Source organism: Psammomys obesus, unplaced genomic scaffold (genome assembly GCF_907164565.1).
Source record: "Psammomys obesus unplaced genomic scaffold, mPsaObe1.curated_primary_1811, whole genome shotgun sequence".
Classification (NCBI taxonomy): domain Eukaryota; kingdom Metazoa; phylum Chordata; class Mammalia; order Rodentia; family Muridae; genus Psammomys; species Psammomys obesus.
Window position 1 is genome coordinate 28,316,012 of NW_026592118.1, and position 18,391 is coordinate 28,334,402.

An 18,391-nucleotide genomic window follows, 5' to 3' on the forward strand; every position below is an offset into this window, starting at 1 on the left:
TTATAAAGAAGGCTTCTATTCTTCATTATAAACAGTTTCTCTCCACTGCACTGGAGGATTAATCAAATGAACCTGCTTTGAATTTCTGCCTTGATTCAGATGCTATTTTTATCGTGATGGAATCGGATTTTATATGAAACTCACCACCTGTAAATCGAGTGGAGACTCTGCATTCTCAAAGTGGGAGGTCCTGGTGCGACTGACTGATGCCCTGTCTGAGTCAGCCACTTCATGCTGGAGCTTCCTGCATCCCAGTTAACTTTTTGAATGGAAAACCTTCCTGCATATTTTTTTTTAATCTTCAAAGCCCAAAACTATAATTTTTTTTTTACCCTCCATCCTAATCCAAATGTCCTACCGTACTCAATTGTGTCACTTCAAACCTGCATGGTGAATTGAATTTGAAATGTTGCTGGGTGGTTGGCTAAACTTTGTACAGGAAGGAAGCATACTGAGTTACCAATGCAAATGTTGCAGATTTTGATCTGTATGCAAACTATGGGAAAATAACACATGGAGAATTTATGACAGAGCTGCATCTATGAAGGGTGTTACTTTTGACAGTGTTTGTTGTAGAGAAGGGCAGACTGGCTCCAGAACTCTCTGGTGTGGGTCTCTGGATTGACTTGGCAACCAGGAGACTTACTTGCTTCGATGGCAGCAGAAACGATAGGATTGGGCACCTGCTACAACTGGTGGCTGCTGGGTTGGCAGCCTCAAAGTGGGTCGTGTCTGTCACCTGTCCTCGTGTTGGTAGATTGCTGGCTGTTTTCCACTGTCAAATGCCATTTTTCTGTCATCACCTTTGGAAATAGTGGCTCTGTCCTTCTCCAGTTACAGATTCATTATGCTAATTTCAAAAAGAGCACTTACTTTCCAATATTGATACTTATTTAACTGTCAGTGTGTTGAGAAAGCATACATAAATATATTCTGGAATCTACAAACTGTCAAAGTTGAAACCTATTTAGAAGATATCTGGAGGCTTTTAAACATCATATAGCATTGATCAAATTACAGAATTATTTTTTTCTGTGACGTTAGAGTTTTTCAAGGGGAAAAAACCCCACTTTTACTCAAGATGAAAATTCAACAAGAATTTGGTGTCGTAAAATTGTGGGGAAAACACAGCAGTGCACAATAGATGTAAAGATATTATTTTGAGAAACAAGCAAGGCTTTAGGAGGAAGCAGTGAGAAAAGAAAGGCAGAAATAGGGAAGGTGGGCGAAGAAGAAAGCAAGACAGAGCTGCTCTGAGTGTTCGGTCTTATTGCAGTAGTAGCCTCCGTTCTTTCTCAGCTTTATCTGTACAGCTGGGTCATCACTGAACTTGACAACATAAGAGGGCTTTGAAAAATGAAATTGGACAAGATTACAAATAATGTTACATAATATGTTTCTGAAACTTGCCTCACACAGCCAGGATCCTTCCTCACAATGTGATTTCCGTAGTTCCTTAATTTGTTTCCTTTGTAGGTGTCTCTTCATGGAAGAGGTATTAAGCGCTGTCCTGGCCATCAATTTCAGACATCCTGCTGTGATTTGAAATAACGGTCCCTTCTGAAGTCAGTCTCAGAAGAGAAGTACAGAAAGATAATCAGCAAATGTGAATTTGGTTTTAAGAGTAACAAACTAGTCCTGGAAATTTATTAAGGCTCTAATGGCACAAATCTGATGAAAGAGCTGAATACTTAGGAGATTATAAATTGAGGACCCGAGTTCATTTCCCAGCACCCATGTCAGGAAGCTTATAACCTCCTGTAACTTCAGCTCTCAGGGACCAGACAGCCTCCTCTGCGCTTCATAGCTCCTGGACCCAAATGCACATTCTTTGTTCTTATATGGAGTTAAAAAGATGTAAGACTAAATACGGCACTTGTATTTGAAAGCCACTGAGGTCTTTTGACTAGAAATCCACTTAGGTCTTTTGACCTTGTAGTTCCATTAAAAAAATATTATTGGGAGATAGTGTGAAAGTATAAAATTAATACACAACCACATATATCTGTTCATGAAAGCAGAAATTTAAATGTGTAGGTTAATCTAAATCTTTTCTGGTTTTGTGGCAGTGTGTCAGAAAGTTTGCTTATGGGGACTCAGGTTTGGAGACGTCTAATTCCGTTTGTAATAGAAGGAGGAAGCATGTAAGGGGAGAGAATCAAGGAAAATACCAGGATTTCACTGACTAGGACTTGAAATTATTACCCACGGTAGCTCAGCTTCTGCGGTTTCTGGAGGAGTGGCCCTAGGTTGAAATGATGTCATCAGCCTGAGGTGTGTGGCTGGTGGAAGGTCCGGTTACCTTGAGGAAGGGCTGTCAGGTGGCTCTGATTCCTCACTCAAGTAATAACTACCCATGGTTGAGGGGCAGGAATAACTGGCAGCCAGTGGATTTGAGCTCCGCTATGTGCTGGGCCTTGTGTGCATGTGGGGACACACCAGGAGGAAAACTGTCCTTTTCCTTGCTGAGCAGCCTGATCTTGATTCCTCTCTCCCACACTCCCACACAGCACAGTTGACTCATTCCTCATGATCAATAGAAAACCTTAGCAAGCTTGTGGGGATAGAGAACAGTGCTGGGGAGGCCTAAGAGAGGGTCAGGAAACTGTAAAGGAACAGCGATGGGCATTTCTTTGAAGCTCCAGAAAACACTCAAGAAGAATAAAGCTGGACTCAGTGTGGTTGACAGCACTGCCTACAGCAAAGGAAGCTGAAGGAGTGTTGACTGCTGGAAAGCATCGCCTCCGTGGAGCTGAAGTTATGTAAAGAAAGGGCAGCCCACCTTGAATGATGTTGAAAAGGAAGAAGGAAGGACAGGGGCGCAAGAAAGATCACAAGGGATGGAAAGGGACAGCTCGCCTCTCACTATTGGCACCAACTGTGTAAAGGAGGATGAACACGGCAAGAGAGAGGACTCTTCAGCTAGGGATGCTGTCCATCAGTGAGTGATGATGGAACAAAGGTACCTGCATCTACAAAACAGCTGCAAGAAATGAGAGAATAGGGATCTGTGCACTTTAGCCAATGATATCCCCCAGGAATGCACCATGAAACTAAAGAAAACTATATGGAACATTGTCATATGAATTAAATATTTTCCTTCATTCTTTTGGCTATATAAAATGAACAGCAGGCCTCATTGGATTGAAAATACTAAAGCTCAGCGGAAAGTGAGTAAAAAGATAAGAGAAAAATGAATTAAAATGAGTGTTAACTGAACCCCTGAGAAATACAGAAGATAAAAACCAACAAAATAAATGAAAACTAAATTGCAAGGTGTTCAGGGGAAATGCAAATAGTAAGAACTTCACATTTAATAACTATAATAAATGTAAATGGCCTAACCCCATCAATTAAAATGTAGACATTGGAAGAATAGGATTTAAGGATATAAAAGTGAATAAAAATAAATTAATTTAAAAAAATTAAAAAAAAACTGTATGTTTCAGTTGTATGCTGTTTGCAAAGCTTCACCTTCTTATGGCAGTATTGCTAAGATACAAGAAAAAGGATCCTAAGATCCATCATGTAAACAACCACATTCAAACTGTTAAGGGCAGAGCAAATAAATCCAGTAACAAAGCAACATGCATTTGTAAGAGGGGTAATTCACAAAGATAAAGGTGTGTGCAGTGAACATCAGCACTCCGAGTGATGAAGAAGGGATGACGAGATGGTGGATTAGCTAAAAGGCGCATGCCATCAAGCCTGGCAGCCTGAGGTCAGCAACTGGGAACCATGTGGTGGAAAGAGAGACTGACTCCTGCAAGAGGCTGTCTGACCTCCACACACAAGCTCTTGTCCAGGTGCATGCACACTAGTTTGCTGCAATAAATTCTATGACCAAAAGCACCTTGTGTAGGAAGGGGTTTCTTACATCTTATGGGTAATAGTCCAGAACAGATGGAAATCAGAACAAAAACCCCAGCAAGGCAGGAACACAAAGACAAAAATTGGGGAGAAATACTGCTTACTGGCTTCTTCCTGCCTTCTGTTTATCTGGCTTTCTTACTAAGCCCAGGAACAACTGCCTGGGAATGCTACCATTAACAGTAGGCTGGGGCCTGCTGCATCAGTTAGCAGTCAATAAATGCCCCACAGACACACTCACAGTCCAATTTGATAGAGACAACCCCCAAACTGAGACTCCCTCAGGTAACTGTGGGCTATGTCCTGTTGGCAGCTGAAGCTAATTAGAAAATAACACACAAAGTAAATAAATAAATGTGAAAAAAATTAAAAGAATTAAAAGAAAGAAAGAAACCTAGATAATGCAAGAGATACTTTGATTAAGGCACAATGTAGTCAGGGGCTTGGTAATTGGTGAAACTATTATTCTACTCAGAAAGTCATTAAGGATTTAGGAGAACTCAATTATATTATGAGGCAATATGGTCTAGTTGATATTTACAGCACCTTCCACCCAGTATTAGAATAACACCCACATGGAACATATGCTAAGCTAAGCCGTATTTGATAGGAAATAGTCTTCACTGAAGCCAACTTCAAAAATTTAAAAGAACTGAGGGCAGGTGAGATGGCTCAGTGGGCAGAGGCCCTTGCTGCCTAGCCTGATGACCTGAGTTCCCATCCCAGAACCTGCCTGGTAGAAGGAGAGAAGCAATTCCTGCAGCCTGTCCTCTGACCTCCCCACGTGCACACACGAAGGCTCTCACACACGAAGACATCTTGATGCTTTTCATTTGAAAGAACTGAAACCACACCAAGCATGTACTCTGAACTCTGTGGAACCTATCCAGACTAACACTACTAACAACTGGCAGTTGAAGTGGTTGGAAGAGTTTTATCTAACTGAAAATCTTGTTCCTCCACCCTTTATGCTGAGTTGTTATTGGCTTAGAACATGGGGAGATAGATGTCATCCCTCTGACAGTGACCCAGATTAGATAATGAAACATGCTAGTTGTTGGAAGCTAATGATGAACTGTTTCTCTGTCCACTTTATTTTACAGCGTCTCTGTTGAAAGGATTAAAGCATGCCAACATCGTGCTGCTTCATGACATCATCCACACAAAGGAAACACTGACCCTCGTCTTTGAATATGTGGTAAGTGAAATAAGAGCTCAGGCTGGTTAAACATGAATAAAGGATTTCCAGTGACATCTAGTTGATTTTTAAGTTGCTAAGCTGAAATAAGTGGTTTTTCTGAGTACACGTGACATAATTTTCCATAAAATAATGGCTCTGTGTAAGATCTTTGAGTTTGCATTTTGTTAGCCATATGATTTATTTATGGCCTGTTTGTTACTTGTATGCTTACGTTGTGATTCGAAGCCCTATCAACAAGGATGATCGCTATCAAAGGAATTCAGAGAAAACGCAAATGTTTTCCTTGGCATTTTTAAAACTTGGTTTCACAAAAGCATCCTTAGCCAGGTGTGTGTGTGTGTGTGTGTGTGTGTGTGTGTGTGTGTGTGTGTGTGTGTGTGTGTGTGTTAGTGGTAGTGGCAGGCAACAGGGGGCAGGGTGTGTGTCCTGATACTTACAATTTAGGTTTCAAAGTTTTCCTCTTCGGTTATTTCAGCTTTTAACCAAAGCTTCCCATTTGTATAGCATACCATGTAACAATCTTCTTGTGTTGAGGGTGTCATTGCTGGAAGACCTGAACTTCCACTGGTAATTAATCTTTCTTCATTTCCCTCAGTAAAACATATGGTGTTTGTGTAGCGACGTCTCGGCATTTAACTGTGGAATCATGAAACGTAACCATGATAATTAGCATCCTGGTTTTCACAGATGGATCTGAGAACATGTAATTTATAAGACACAAATGACATCGGTGCAGATTTTTTTTTTATAACGAAGAATAGCTACCGGCATTCTGACAGTGTTAAGGTTCCATTTTTACAATTACCACACTAGCTTTTTTTTTTTATTTATTTAAATAATTCCCATTTTTCTTTAAAAGTATGAAAGAATGAATATTTGAAGCACTTTTATCTTGCTAATGTCTGCCTCTGTTTATCATTTGAAAATTGTTGTCTCATGAAGAAGCCATTCATCTTGTCTATTTACATATAAATGATAGATACATTTGAATAATATGGTAATGCAGCCACAAGGACAGCTAGAGCTACCAAGTTGCATACATTACATGCCACCAAGAATGGATGCAGATTCACACATCAATGCCAATATAATTTCTTTTGTTTCCTCCATGATTTGGAGTCAATTGTGCATTGAGCTGAGTGAGACTTGGAACTATCCATTCATGTTTTCTAGTATGTCTGATTTGCATATTTTCATGAAACCTAGATTTTTGTATGTACACTCACTATCTTCCACAATGCTTTACAGAAAGGGCGTTTAAGAATGTACTTATTTTTTTCTCTTAAACTGAGTAATTAAAGCAGAAGAAAAAAAGCCATAATGTTTGGGATACTTACATTAACAGGACCTATCAGAGAAGCTAACAACTATAGTGTGAAAATATCTTCAAATCCTAAAAGAAAAATGCAATCCACTCATAAAGCAAAAAACAATGTGGTTGTGAAACTGAATGCCATTTGATGATTTTCTGTTCTGTGGAGTTGGCAGGAAAAGGGATTGCAATCCACTGCCTTTGTAGTATTTGCTGATTAAGACTGATAATCATTTTTCTTTGTGCTAGTGAACATTTCCCTGGTCTCTATGCTAGTGGACCTATATGCTGGAGGTCTTCTTAATCGGCCACAGAACAGGCACTCACAGCATTCTACGTGAGGAGCATCGTCATGGTCTTTGATTGCCTGCCTCCTCTTCATTTTTCCTTTTACCTTTATGTTCTTTGCTTCCCTTCATTTTTTGCCTTCTTTTCATTCGTTTCATTGAGACACTATTGTATCTTTGTTTTTTTTCATGTTAGAATTACATTTTTTTAGTTGGGGAGTTTTGTCAGCAAGCAGCAGGCGTGGAGACCAGAGCCAGAAAGCTCAGCGCTCAGATCTTGAGCTGAGAGCACAAAGCTGAAGGAAAATTGGAGTTGCAGTGAGGCTGTGGAGTCCCAAAGCCTGTCATCACTGAAGTGCTTCCTCCATCAAGGACACAGTTCTCTATAATCTCCCTAGTCAGTGGCACAACGGCATCCCGACTGTCATCTAGACCACCAAAGTTCATTCCTAGGTTGTAAAAGACCTTGGTGTCAATTTCTACCACCACCAAAATACCCTAAGAAAACAAGTAAAAACTTTTTTGAAAGAATATAAGTTAAGCAATGTAGGGAAAAAATTAGTATATCGTGCTCATTAAAATCCTAGATGTAAAGGGAAAAAAAAACCAGTTTGACAACTTTTTAGACACTGTTGTATCTTTGCTTTCACATTAGAATTACATTTTTAGTAGCCTTCTGAGGTGTGTGTGTATATATATATATATATATATATATATATATATATATATACCTCACTATGCAAAGGTTTTCTGTTTGTTTGTTTATGATTTATGTATAAAATGTTCTGTATGCATGTACAGCTGCATGCCAGAAGAGGGCACTAAATCTTATTATAAATGATTATGAGCCACTATGTGGTAGCTGGGAACTGAACTCAGGACCTCTGGAAGAGAGACCAGTGCTCTTAACCTCTGAGCCATCTCTCTAGACCAAAGTTTCTTATTGATGACAATGCTCATGCAGTGTAATGTATTTCTACCCTTTTCTTCAACAGAGAACTCTAGTCCTAGCTCCTCTATATTATTCCCACAAATGACATTTTAGTTTTCTTAAAGCCTTCTGAGGGCCAGAATACTGAAATAAGGGCTGAAATTTTAGTGATATGGGGGGAAAAAAACCTCAAGGAAATGACTTTGGAGGTAATTAGCACAGCAATTTAGTGGATAATGGAACTTCGTTGATCCTCTTAAGGACCATGGAAAGTTTGTGAAGCATTCTGAAACTGGGCTTCTTCCCCACATTCACAGTGTGTGGATATAATGATCTGGAAGCTTCAAAGCTGGGAGTTGTAGGCTGTGGGATCCCCAGGTGGCTCATGTCTCAGCGGCAGGGCACTCGGGCCTCTGAGAAGCATGCTGCCCATGCTGCCCTCAGATGAGAGATGTAAAGAGACACCTTTGACCAGGGAACGGCTCAGCAGGCTTGAAAAGAAAGCCTCTTCTGCAATGTTCTAAGATACTGGTATAGCTGTCTGCATCTCACCCATGGGTTTAAGACTTGAAAGAGAAGGATGATAACACTTAGAAACATTGGCTACAGGATACATTTAGTTGTGACAATGCTAACAAAAATGTTCTCCCACTTAAACATAAAGCTTAAACAATTAGTTTTATACTCCTTTGTTTTTGCCAAAGACAAATGAGTACACTAGCACTGTGTTTAACAGTGTGATGAAAAATGTAAGACATATTCCTTAAGTGGAAATAGGAATATCAATAGTAAACATGATTATATAAATGTATTTTGCCATTAATTACATATATATATTGTCTTTTGCTTTAAATTGCAAAAGAGTGATAAACCTGGAATATTATTTTTCATTGCACATTTAATAATGATGTACAAAAATAAGTAAAATCTAGGCATGGTGGCACATACCTCCAATTCCAGCACTCACGAAGCAGAGGCAGGCGGGGACCTCTCAGTGCCAAGTCACATAGTCTACACAGAGAGTTCCAGAATAGCTAAAGCTACTTAATGAGACCCTGCCAAAAAGAAACTAACTAACTAACTAACTAACTAACTAACTAACTAACTAACTAACTAACTAACTAATTCACAAAATGGAATGAAGTTGCCAGACATGGACACATTTTCAATTTTTACAAGATATGTACCTTTTACATATATATGTACTACGTTAACTAAAATTATCAATACACTATTTTGCATGTGCAGTTTGTTAGGAGACCAGATATTACATAGATTATTTTTGCCACCAAAACTATGAATAAATATAACCAAAGAGTGACAAGGATGTAGGAGATGGCTCTGCCTGTTACCTTTGTTGCCTTGATTGTGGCGATGTTAACATGACTGTGTGCAGGCATGCTCAGCCCTCAAAATGTGTATGTGGATCATATGCAAATGTTAATATATGAATGACTGCTCAAAAAAACTTCCGATGAAAGAAGGAAAACCAAGAGATTCATAACTAATCAGAATAGGAATAGATACAGTCATTTTATTTCTCCTATTATGCTCTAACCTATTGAAATAACCCAAGCTAATATGGAACATATTTAAAAACTTAAAAATGTAAGGTTTTTTTTTTTTTGCATGAAAGACAATGTGACCAAAAATCATAAAAGTATGGTTGGCAGATCACCAAAAAATATCATAGTTTGTTTTCATAGTTCTGCATATTTTATTAAAAATTCCTCCTTAAGTGTTGTCCAATTAATTGTTGAGACTATGATGGTTTCTGCTTTAACATCCTAAATCTTAGCTTAGTTCTTCATGTATTAGTCACTAACTAGGGCTCCGTTATAAATTAATGTAAACTGCAGAGTAGAGCTCTATGAATTGAACACTGGGACACCCCTCACATTTTTGGCCACAGTGCTGAAGGCCCATCCTGTAGGAAACTTGCCTGATTTCCGAATGAGCCAAGTTTTATGAGGGCAGTTTCTACCTCTCTAGTTCATGCCAAACTATCAAGCAAGACATTAGGGATTAGACATTAGACATTAGAGATCATTAAATGTTTTTGCATACAGAGAGAGAGAGAGAGAGACAGACAGAGAGACAGACACAGAGACACAGAGAAAAGGAACAGAGAGAGCAGACAAAATTTTTATTACCTTAAGTCATATTTAAGATATTTTTAATTTGTTTACCTAGTTGATCCACATTCCAAGTATATCTTCTACATTTAAGCCTTTTTTTCCTACCAAAGTAAATGTTCTTCTAAGTGGAAAATACAGAACAAATCTGATGCTTGAACAGTTTGGGCCACTTCAGACAATGGTGTGGCTATAGATATATAGTTGTATCTGAGGAATTAAAGAATCTCTCTGTTCAAAATGAACACACCAGTTAGAGTTCCCTATTGCAAAGCAGAAACTCTCCCTGGATGATTTAATCAGGATCGTTTTGTAGGGGGGATTGTGGCTGACAGCCCTGCTGATTAGACTTTAAGAACAAGCAGGGCAAGAATCATGCGTGACCTGCACGCCAGCTGCCATCAGAAGTGTTGGAACAAAAAATAAAAATAAAAAAACAGGCATTGCCTCTCAGTGGCTTGTATGGCTTTCCTGGGTTAATAGATGTCAGTGTTTGCTAATGTCAAAACATCAAAATAGCCTCTGCAGCCTCATTGCTTCTTTGGGTTGTTCTCATCTAGTGACAAGCCAGGATTACTTCTGTTTAGTCTGTTTAGTTGGCTGAAATGCACTCACATGTCATGTTTGACTACACAGCACCCCAAGTAGTGTGTGTCCAGTGTTTTGTAATGGCAGACAAGTCCTATTCCTTATCAAGAGCCACAGAACAGGCTGGGCTTAGTGGTGCAGGCTTTTAAATTAGCCATCAGGAGACATAATACGCAGAGATCTCCATCAATTCCAGGCAGTCAGCAGTACATAGTGAAAGCCTATCTCAAAAATTAATTAATTAGTTAATTAAGAAACAAACAAGTTAGTTAATTTTGAAAACACAGCAGCAGCAGATTTCCCAGCACATAATGCGTTCCCATGTAGAGGATGTTTTTCTTGTTACCCAAAACCATCCTGTAAGCCATCACTGGACTACCTTTTATGACCCAGTCACAGCTAAGGATGTGAGGTGAACTACAGGTGACATACTCACTGATCACCTTTTTATGACCTTTGAGAAATCACCTAAATTTTATATAGGCGAGTGTAAATCTAGTTTTTAAAAGGTGACTTAAAAATAAATCCCTACATCGGTAGATATACAGGATGGTGCAGACTGTTGGTGGAATTTGAAACTATACTTGAACATTAAGTTTTGATAATCTTCATGCTCGTTAAGGAAGAAAAGGTGCTCTGATTTGATTGATTGTCCCAACAACTCTAATGAGTTCTTAACAAACTGAGTGGCCATGAAGTTGCCTTGGGAGGTTGCTGTGCCTTTCTCTCTATTTCTGCTTCAACAGCCTTCCCCAAACCTTTCGACCAATGAACTGACATGTTCAAGGAGAAAAGTCAATTGGGAAGGGGAGCGCCAGAGGGTGTTGTCATTGACCTCATTCTCCTTGTATTTGTGTTAGTGATTCTGATAAAGAAGGGGTAATGATGTGCTTGGCCAGCCCGTGTCTGTCATAGGTAGGGCCCATAATTAACAATTAGAGTGATGTAATCAAGTGTCAGAAAATAGTTCAGATGAAATCACGAGTCCAGCCTGCAAGGTAAATCCTGTGTCAAACAGTTGCACTTGACTATTTTCTAAAAGGCAGTTTAGCTAAATGTAGAAAAAGGCGGCGCAAGCGCGTTAACTTACAAATGATTCCTGTAAAACAAGATGGTTGATTTCTCTGCTCCTTTGTGAGCTGGCAGATGTAACAGCAGACAATAGCCAGTGCAGGTTATGTGTGTGTTGACAGGAACTGGAGCAAAGCAGTTCTGGCTAATAATATGACAAGGCAGCAGCAGTAAGAGATGAGAAGCCATGCAGAGAGGAGAGGGGAAGCGGTGCCCATGCTCTCGAAAGGATGTGGAAGCCGAGCATGAGACTTCGGGAGGCTGGCCTCGTCTTCAAATGGGGATGAATATCCCAGTGCTGTGTTACTAGTAAATTAAACTTGGCTTCTTAGAGCGTCAAGGATACTTTATCGCTAAATGTGTTCATTCAACAGGATGAGCGGAGTCACTTCTGAAATTTAGTGGAGAGCCTTCCTAACCTGTGCAGTAATGCATTGCACTAAAATATGTTAATTTAGGTGTTTAAGTACATGTAAGTCATGGTCCACAATGGAACCTTGGAGTAGGCATGAGCTCCCTCCCCATTTTGCTGATATAGATAGATAGATAGATAGATAGATAGATAGATAGATAGATAGATAGATGTACATGTATATATCTATATCTATACATATATATATGTATATCAGGTTCACATATTATATGCTGAGAGATGAGAACCTGCTACTTCACTTTCTTGATGGCATAAAAAATTAGCTTAAAAAAATGTTAACTTTCAGATTCCAGAACTTGTTCCTGGTTCTTTCGAACTGGCTGGATTAATTTCATGATTTTTTTTTTTTTTTTTTTTTTTTTTTTTTTTTTTTTTTTTTTTTTTTGTGGTTGTTGCCTTGAGTTCCTGATCCTGATTTCCTAGGCAATGTGTCATCGTGCCCTGCTGATTTTATGGTTTTATTTATTACACCTGTGAGTTAATTTTCTTTAGGCTTCCCAAGAATTGTCATCAGTTCTACAAAGAAAATAAATTAATTTTCATACCTAAAAAAGAAAGGAAGACCAGGTTCATTCAAGTACCTCCTGCTTTTTACAGTAGCTCTAGTCTGTTGTTTTTTGAGTCTGAGTAATGCTGGACAAGTCCTGTTTCCCATCAATATTCACAAAACAGGCTGGTGGCAGTGTTAATTCAGGCATGTCCAAGTTAAACAACAAAGGACCAGGTTTCACTACTGTTACATAAACTTGTCTCATTTGGCACCATTTTTTTTTTTTCAAACAAACTAAACTTGTTATGGTCATTCATTTGATCATTAATTGATTTGTTTATCTTGTAGCATAAATGCACTACCTTGACAGATCCTTCTCTGTTGAGTCTAGAGATACAAATATGCAGCCCTTACCCCTTACACACTTGTGATCACAGCACTTGGGAGGATGATACAAAAGGATTATGGAGTTAAGGCCAGTCTGGACTGCATTAGCAAGATCCTCTAAACAAACAACAACAACAAAACCACACCCCAAATAAACAAAATGTGTGTGAGTGTATAGGTGTGTCTTTCTGTCTTTAGTAAGCTCTGTGAACTGATGCTAGGTGATGTAGCTCTACAAGCCGTTTGAATTTAAATCACAACCACACTCTTACATGTGTGGCGGGACTATGGCTTTCTTGCAACTTGGTGAAAACTGTTGAAATCCTGTCTTGGACTCAAAGACTTCTCTTTTAAAAGAAAATGTAAAGGATGCTTTTATTTTATATATGGGGAACTAGTTATGCTAGTGATTACGTATTCCGAGCGGGAGAGTTGTCATTCAGAGACGAGTACCAAATGTGGAAGACCAGATGGAGGCATTGTTGCTGGCTGACTGCTCAGGCAGTGTGAGATACGAGGGTTCTGAGCCGTGAGGAGAAATGGAAGAAATGAAAAGGAATCAGGCTGGCTTCCAATCAGCGCTCTTTTATGGGCTCTCTGTTTCCTCTAATTGGTAAAAACAGAGTCAATTAACTTCTATTCTCCCCTTTTCCCTGATGACTCTTCTCATCTCATAAGACATTGTAGTTTCTTTCACTGTGTTGCTGGATGTTGGGATTGTAGTGTTTTTTTTTTTTTGTTGTTGTTGTTGTTGTTGTTGTTGTTGTTTTAATGAGCTGTGTCACACTTACACTTTCCACTGTGGTGTCATCTCATTTGGTTGCTGTCCATATGACATGCCCCAGTCATAACTCAGGTTTTACATGGCCTATGCCTTAAGACGGAAGTGAGTCTGATCTTTAACTCGCTGTAGATGAATGCCTGGGTATCCACAGCACTGATGTGTATATCGCACTGTTCTCCAGACCATTTTGTTTGAATTCGCTCTGCCTCTGTGGATTTGTTTTGTTTTCATTTTAATTTCTCAGTTTATTTGATCATTTTATCATTGAAAAAAAAAAAACACAAACATTTAGTAGTTGTGAAAGCACAGGGTAGATGAGCAATAATAAAAAAGAGGGTTTCTTAGGGAAAAAAGGAAGACAGTTTTAATTTTCTTTTCCTCGCCAGAAATGCTATTATAGTTCTTAAGGAAATAACAATCTTGCAAGACTGTGCATGTTAGTAGGGGTGAGGAGAAGGAATGTGACATATTAAGTAGAACAAAACAATCAAACTGGCGAGTGTAAAGGAATTTACAAAGCTTGACTTATAAATGCCAGATTTATTTGATGAAGGTGCCCAAGATGAGGATGAAGATAATCAATAATTCCAATTACCTTTGAATTAAGTTTGACTAGGTTGGTAAGTGATTGAGGAAAGCACCATTAACAAATTCTAAGTGGGAATGTGCCCACTGCTGTATAGCAGACCAACTGGTGTGGAGATAACATCCCACAAATTTTTAGGGTAACTTGACAAATTTGTGTCACTTTAGTATCTACTTCTTCCATCTTGCTTACTGTGCATGCTTCTGCATGTATGTATGGGATTGTGCACACTCGTGCTGTGTGTGCGAATGTGCATGTGTCTGTGGGTATGCGTGTGTGCGCCTATGCTCTCTTGTGTGTATTTGTGCATGCGTGCACATGTGTGTGTGTTCATGCATTTGTGTTTTCATATGCCAGTGCGTGTATGTATGCATGTATTGGTATGTGTGTGTATTTGTATGTGCCTGTGTGTGTGTGTGTGTTTGTGTGTTGATGCAGAATCCTTCTCCCTCCACCAAGTGCTGAGATTACAGTCATGTATCACAATGTCTAAGTTTCCTTTTTTCAAAGTTGTTATTTCTTAGCCAGGTGAGGTGGCACATGCCGGTAATCCCAGCAATGGGGAAGGCAGGTGGATCTCTGTGAGTTTGAGGACAGCCTTGTCTATGAAGCGAGTCCCTGAGAGCCAAGGCTACACAGAGAAGCCCTGTCTTGGAAAGAGAGGTGGGGGAGCGGAGGCTGTTATTTCCTTTATTTGATGAATATTTTTCTCAGGTCTCACGGCATTGTAAACGAGCGTGGGTTCATTGGTGTGGTTAAGGTGTGTACTCACCACTGGATGTCAATCATGTATTTGAGGATAATGTCATTGTCCCACTGGCATGGAGATTATAGCCCTTCAGTTTTAGGGTATTTAGGAAAACAGACGTCTTTTCCTTAAAATTTCTACATTAAAAACAGAACAAAACAAAAAACCCAAAAGCCTGATTCTGTGTTTTTCTAAATGTACAATAAAACTTCTTTTTACTGTCTCAAATATATTTTTGGAAAACTTTCATTAGAGGTATTCATTTTATGTGTGTGAGTATGTACGGGCACTGTATGCATAGTGGCCACAGAGGTTAAAAGAGGGTTTTGGACTCCCTGAAACTGGAGTTACAGATGGTTGTGAACTACTGTGTATGGTGCTGGGATTTGAACCAGGGTCCTCTACAAGAGCAACACATGCATTTCACAGCGGAGCCATCTCTCCAGCCCCTTTTTATTGTTTCTTATTGATTATTCCTCTTTGGGATCAGCCATTGCTGTCTCCTTAGTGACAAAGTGTAATTTATATAATATTTATAGTTTCGTCCTTTGTTTTATCTTTTGCTTTTATTTTGTTCACTTAAAAGTAGACCGGGCTCCTCCCAGCCCCTCATCCTCTCATCCTCAGTAGCACAGTTATGATTTTGATGATATCAAGGTTCAGCATCCATGGTACATTTCATTATTTCATTGTCGTGGAGTCAGATAGGATCCTAGGATTGCATTTCGCTCTCTGTTCACACTGGCTCCCCTAGAGATAATTATCTCCTCCTTAGTTTAGGATCCCTCAGAGCACAGAGCCCATTTTCCTGACACACCCTCCTTCTTGCTTGGTCTGGAGACTAACCCCTCCGGTAGTTTGCGTTTATTTGGGGAACATAACTTTTGGTACTGTCTTGGGAGAAAGCATGGGAAGGTGATTTTATTCGTAGTTCAGTACTCATGCTTGATTGACATCTCAGCTGGGTGTGGTGATTTTTGGTTGGGAATAATTCGAACTTCAGCAGGGCGCTTCATGTTTGTCTTACTGCCATTACTTCCATTTAATGACTTCTCTTCATCTCGAATTGTCTGAAGGTTTACGTGGAAGCGAAAAAGACAGCACATTGCAGCTGTAACTTCACTGGGTCCATCTTTTCATAGTGTACATTTTGTGTGTGTCCATGTGAGTGTGCATGTATGTGTATGTGCATGTGTGTGCTCCCATTCATGCGAGTGTTCATGTACTATGCCATGGCACATACATGCCGGAGATCAAAGGGCTTTGGAGAATTGTTGTTTTCCTTTTACCTCAAACTCAGGTTGTCAGACTTGGGTGACAAGCACCTTTGACCCACCAAGACATATCACTGGTCCAGCTTTTAGTATGTTTTTGTACTACTGTGGCTGTGTGGAAACATAATCCACTCAGCAAACTCACCCTTTTAAGTATTCAATTCACCCGCTTCAAATGCCTCTACCGTTTGCCCTTCTGAATGATGATTAAGCATCTTCCCCGTATCCGTTTCAGTGGTTTTTGAAACACTCTCAGTCCTAGACTTATTGCCACTGTTCAGTGCCTTCTACATAAGCCCAGCGTGCCTTCACAGTCATGAAATCACCAGTGTACCGCTGTGCCTAGTGATGCTCACCCCACTTCATAGCTCTTGTCGTTTACCTGGGCATTTCATGTAAATGGAGGCTAATGTGCAACCTTCTGGGACTGGTTTCTTTCACTTATGTAATAGTCAACCGTTCTGTAGCATATATCAATACTTAATTCTTTTATGAAGCTGAGTAGTATTCCGTGGTACAGATTAAATCACATTTTTTAATCCAATCATCCATTAATAAACATTTTTTCCACCTTTTCTCTCAATTGTGAATGATGGTGGAATGACCATTTATGTAACTGGCTGCCTTCTAAGTGCCTGTCTTCATTCTTTTAGGTCAAATTGATGAAGTACTTTATAACTTATCTTTCACTTTATGAGAGACTCTTTTTTAATTTTAATTTTTATTAATTATAGTTTATCTCCCTCCTCCCCTCCCAATCACACCTTCCCTCCCTCTTCTCTATCCATGCCCCTCCCCAAGTCCACTGATAAGGGAGGTCCTCCTCCCCTTCCTTCTGATCCTAGTCAATTAGGTCTCATCATGAATGGCTACATTGTCTTCCTCTGTTGCCTGGTAATGCTGCTCCCCCCTCAGGGGGAGGTGATCAAAGAGCAGGCCAATCAGTTCATGTCAGAGACAGTCCATCCGTGTTCCCATTACTATGGAACCCACTTGGACACTGAACTGCCATCGGCTACATCTGTGCAGGGGTTCTAGGTGAGGTATTCCAGAAGCAGAAAGACACACAGTATATATGCTCATAAGTGGATATTAGATATATAATATAGGATAAACATACTAAAATCTGTACACCTAAAGAAACTAAGCAAGAAGGAGGACTATGGATAAGATGCTCAATCCTCATTCAGAAAGGCAAAGGGGATGGACATCAGAAGAGGGAGAAAATAGGGAACAGGATAGGAGCCGACCACAGAGGGCTGATGAAAGGCTCTACCCTGCAGGGTATCAAGGCAGATGCTGAGTCTTATAGCCAAACTTTGGGCCGAGTGCAGGGAATCTTATGAAAGAAGGGAGAGATAATAGGACCTGGAGAGGACAGGATCTCCACAAGGAGAGCAATAGAACCAAAAAATCTGGGCACAGGAGTCTTTTCTGAGACTCCAATCTGAGAGACTCTTAAACAGTTCTCTGGAATGCATCTCCAGTTATGATCTGGTGAGAAACGTATGCAGTTCCACATTTTCTTCACTCACTGTCACTGCTGATTGTCTACCTTTTGGCTGGTCAGAGGTCACCATTTGATTTACATTTGAGTAATGATGGGTTGACCATCTTTTAACGTGTATGTTTCCTTTTGCTTTAAGCAATTTTCTTAGGTTATTTTGTGTGATTTTCCCCTTTACTTTCTCTTTGCTCTATATTTTCTCTCTGTATAATTTGAATATCTGACTTTTGGATTGTTTTTCAATTTTTTCTTCTATTTTTTTTATTCTCTTTTCCTTTAACTCGGGGTTAATGAAAATTTTCTCAATTTTATGTTTTACATATCCTACTTAAACTTTCATGTTTTGATTTTTTACTAGTGGTATAAATTTGTGCCATGTCATCTCAGACTATTCCATTTATGAATCCTCTGATTTTAAACCTGCAGTATGTTTTACCTACTGAAAATTCGAACATTGCTATTCAGTACTAGTGGAACTATCTTCCCCATGCTGTGTATTACTTTTCTTACACTTTGTTGTGGCTGCTGTGTTTAATTTTAGAGACTTTGGTCAGATACTTGGCACAGAAGCAGTCTGACTGAGTGTGTGGTAGCTGGTAGACTCCGATCTTCACCCTAAGAATGAACTGCTCCACCTTACAGACCAGCTCTGGGCTGTTCACACCCCTCTTCCCTGCAGTGCTATCAGAGTCCCAGGGAAGCCTCTTCCTGAACTTTAAAAAAATAATAATTCTTTGAGAATTCCACACAGTTTATTTTGATCATTTTCATATACTCCTCTCCCAAC

At 39.5% G+C, this 18,391-nt stretch overlaps 1 protein-coding gene across 4 annotated transcripts in view; it reads left to right on the plus strand.

Annotated features, from left to right (window-relative positions):
• Positions 1 to 18,391, plus strand: part of Cdk14 (cyclin dependent kinase 14) — a 529,514-nt gene that overhangs the window by 235,729 nt on the left and 275,394 nt on the right. For all 4 annotated transcript variants that reach the window (XM_055612730.1, XM_055612732.1, XM_055612733.1 and 1 more), the window contains one exon: positions 4,974 to 5,068. In XM_055612730.1, the coding sequence (XP_055468705.1) occupies positions 4,974 to 5,068 (95 nt within the window). The remainder of the gene's footprint in view (positions 1 to 4,973; positions 5,069 to 18,391) is intronic.